This window comes from Eimeria maxima, genomic scaffold, assembly GCF_000499605.1.
Source record: "Eimeria maxima Weybridge genomic scaffold, Emw_scaff2347, whole genome shotgun sequence".
In the NCBI taxonomy this organism is placed as follows: domain Eukaryota; phylum Apicomplexa; class Conoidasida; order Eucoccidiorida; family Eimeriidae; genus Eimeria; species Eimeria maxima.
In genome coordinates, this window is record NW_013565206.1 from 745 (window position 1) to 3,530 (window position 2,786).

Below are 2,786 nucleotides of genomic sequence, written 5' to 3' on the forward strand. Positions count from 1 at the left end.
TCGTGCCAGTCTGGTCCCCCAACACTACGTCAATGAAGATGGTGCTTGAATATTTCATTCTAGTGATTCCAGTTATCGTGAGTAGGCGAAATTCTCTACGAGAAGTAGAGGCGAGTAAACCCATAAGGCAGACTGTCTGCGGGCTGTCTCAGCTTTGCAGTGGAAGCTCTTGGGCCTGCAGCGAACGCGAGACCTATCTCCCATATGGGCCTCGTTGGTGCTCAGTCTTCACAAACGGCGATGTGGTGGTTGTTTCGTTAGCAACAAGCTTGTATTTGCGTTTGGCTTGATAGACGTGAACCAATGCCAGGCATCTGCTCTCCAGCCGTCCCACTTGCGGTCCTGGAATTCGTCGGTGTTGGGTTGTATAAGCATTGCCAGTTTCAAGCTAACCACAAGACGTGGCGGAGGCCTTAGTCCCCTCCTGTAGTAGTCAAATGCAACTCTCAGAGCACTGACTACGGAGGAGCTCGAATACGTCTTCCCCAAAACGGGTCTCTTGGAGTTTCCGTGATACCCTGCGTTTTGTATGTGACGAACTACAGCGGGCCACAAATCAGCCCTCCTAGCGTAATTGCCAAGTACTTCTGTGGCGCAGTATAGAGTATCAAGCACCATAAATACCCTCCCCAAAATTTCAACGGCAGGTTTCGTGTTGCTGTAGACAGGCATGGGATCTGTTGCATATCCATACAGGTGCTCTGTTTTTTCCAGGAGAACTTCTAATTCCTTGCTCGTCAACCGCTCCTTCGTCAGTACATACCTGCATTCCGACAGCACCCAGACTATTTTTTGCCTCTTATAACGAAACGCCCCTGCGTTAAGAAAGCTAAAACGTCGCCCGCCAGGCGATGGCTCTACCTCAGGGAGACGGTAAAACGGATGCGTTCTGAGAAGCTGTTCAGAGACACCCCTCAACATCGCTTCCAGCCAACCACGTGAAGAAACGAGGATGTCGGTTGCAACCTGAGCCTGCGGAGATATGACCTAAGCAAGGGCACCACAATGGCAGCATGCCCGGCAGCTCCACTCCACGTTTTATATTGGCGAAACAGAAATCACTACCATATCACCTCGACAAAAAACAGGGGATATTCATGAAGACACGCAGAGGCAACAAGCTCAAGGTGATCCAAAAGTATTCCTTGGTGGCAGGTGTCGTGACATAGTAAAACGCCAACCTCATCATATGGCCAGCTTACCTGCAGCGAAGCTTCACTACCCTCCCCTGTTAAGGGTTGGACGCTACCAGTAAAAGATGGTGACAATAAGCGTCGAAGCCCAGATGGTTCGAGGACGCCTGCTGCCCTTGCATGCTCAGGATCAGTAGACGTCGACGGTATTCCAGGCGGTGTTTCTGCTGGTTTCTACTCCACAACATATGGCACACAGAAATCCATCCTTCACCACGGCAAAAGCACAATCGGGCAACTGCAGTTTGATAGCTCAAGGATACAAGACAAGAGTCCTTGAGTCTCTTCGGATAACCCACCTGGGCTGCATCCACGAGAGAGTCACGTTTTGATTTTTGAGAGCTGGACGATGCCCCCCCATACATTTGGCCTTTGGAAGGGCCAGCGGATGCTTTCTCGCGAGATTCTGTCCCTTCCAGGCTGTCTCCGTTACTACCTAACAATATAGAAGGTGTCATGCTGGAATCTATCAGGCCCAATGCCTCCTCCACAACCTCCGCTTCGCCACTCGACAACCAATCATCTGTGTAGAGACCCGGAGTCTTCTGGCTGGCTTCTGACAACACCGATTCGAAAAAGCTCAACGGACTCATGGCGGGTGAGTCATATTACCGGAGGAGGCATTCTGGGTGCTGGCATACGCGCATCCTGTCTCTTCTGGCCCACATACTCCTCACCAGGCGTTGCATCTTCACTTTCCAATCTTGATGGTGTCATATAGGCTATGTCGTCATCAAGGAGCCACGAATCCTCCCCTAGCACAGGAACGCCTTCAGATAAAGTGGAATCAATAAGTGAATCGAGGTCCGGGTCTAGCTGGGGGACCGATGGTCCAAGAAGGCTGTGATGAATCGGTGCCTCCAATTTCTGTACCTTGGCTCCACGCCCTGCACCGTCGTTTCCGCTTTCCCTTCTCTTTTCACCCCTCTTCTCTTCCGCTGGTCCTAGATGAGGTCTTGCTGCACGGTAAAGGCCTTCGACAGGAGCAGCTGTAGCACCCATTAGCGACAGCGCTATACGATGTGTGGTCTCCGACTCACCACTCCAAGGTGCGGCCGGAAGAGAGAGGCCATGCGCGCTAGGGATACGACCCTCGCTAGGTTGTTCTGGGGTACCTGGAAAAGCCTGTATGTCCTTGTCACTGTGTGGGACGCACGGATCTGTCTCATTGTTTTCTTTGCCATCCTCGCCTCCGGCGAGTTTGCGCCCAAATAATCGAGTGGATAGTCTTCCTCGAACTGACAAACTGCACAGATAGGCAAGGAAGATGACAGCTGACACTGCAGCAAGTACAGCAACTACTGGCAATCCTTTCCTGTGAGGCGCCGCATTGCAGGGTCTGTAGCCCGACCACGACGACGAGTCTTTTGCATCTTTCTCATGGGGTGCGGCAGGCACGTCTAAATACGGCTGGGAGGTGGTCTGGTGCCATGTAACTGGCTTCTCCTTCGGCAGCCAGCTAACCTCCATGGAGCCGGATGTAGAGACCTACATAAACTATATTGTCAAAAGGTTGAGCCACTACTGCACACACAGTGGCTGACTAAGCATTTGGAAAAAGACTCAAGAAAAATTGAGGAGAGTTCCCGGTAA

At 51.7% G+C, this 2,786-nt stretch overlaps 1 protein-coding gene across 1 annotated transcript; it reads right to left on the bottom strand.

Annotated features, from left to right (window-relative positions):
• Window positions 1-228: 228 nt before the first annotated feature.
• Window positions 229-2,195, bottom strand: EMWEY_00058190 (hypothetical protein; the record flags this gene model as incomplete). Its single annotated transcript, XM_013480789.1, has 4 exons — window positions 229-987; window positions 1,203-1,367; window positions 1,493-1,749; window positions 1,835-2,195. The coding sequence occupies 4 exons, from the start codon at window positions 2,193-2,195 to the stop codon at window positions 229-231; spliced, it is 1,542 nt and encodes a 513-aa protein (XP_013336243.1).
• Window positions 2,196-2,786: the final 591 nt, after the last annotated feature.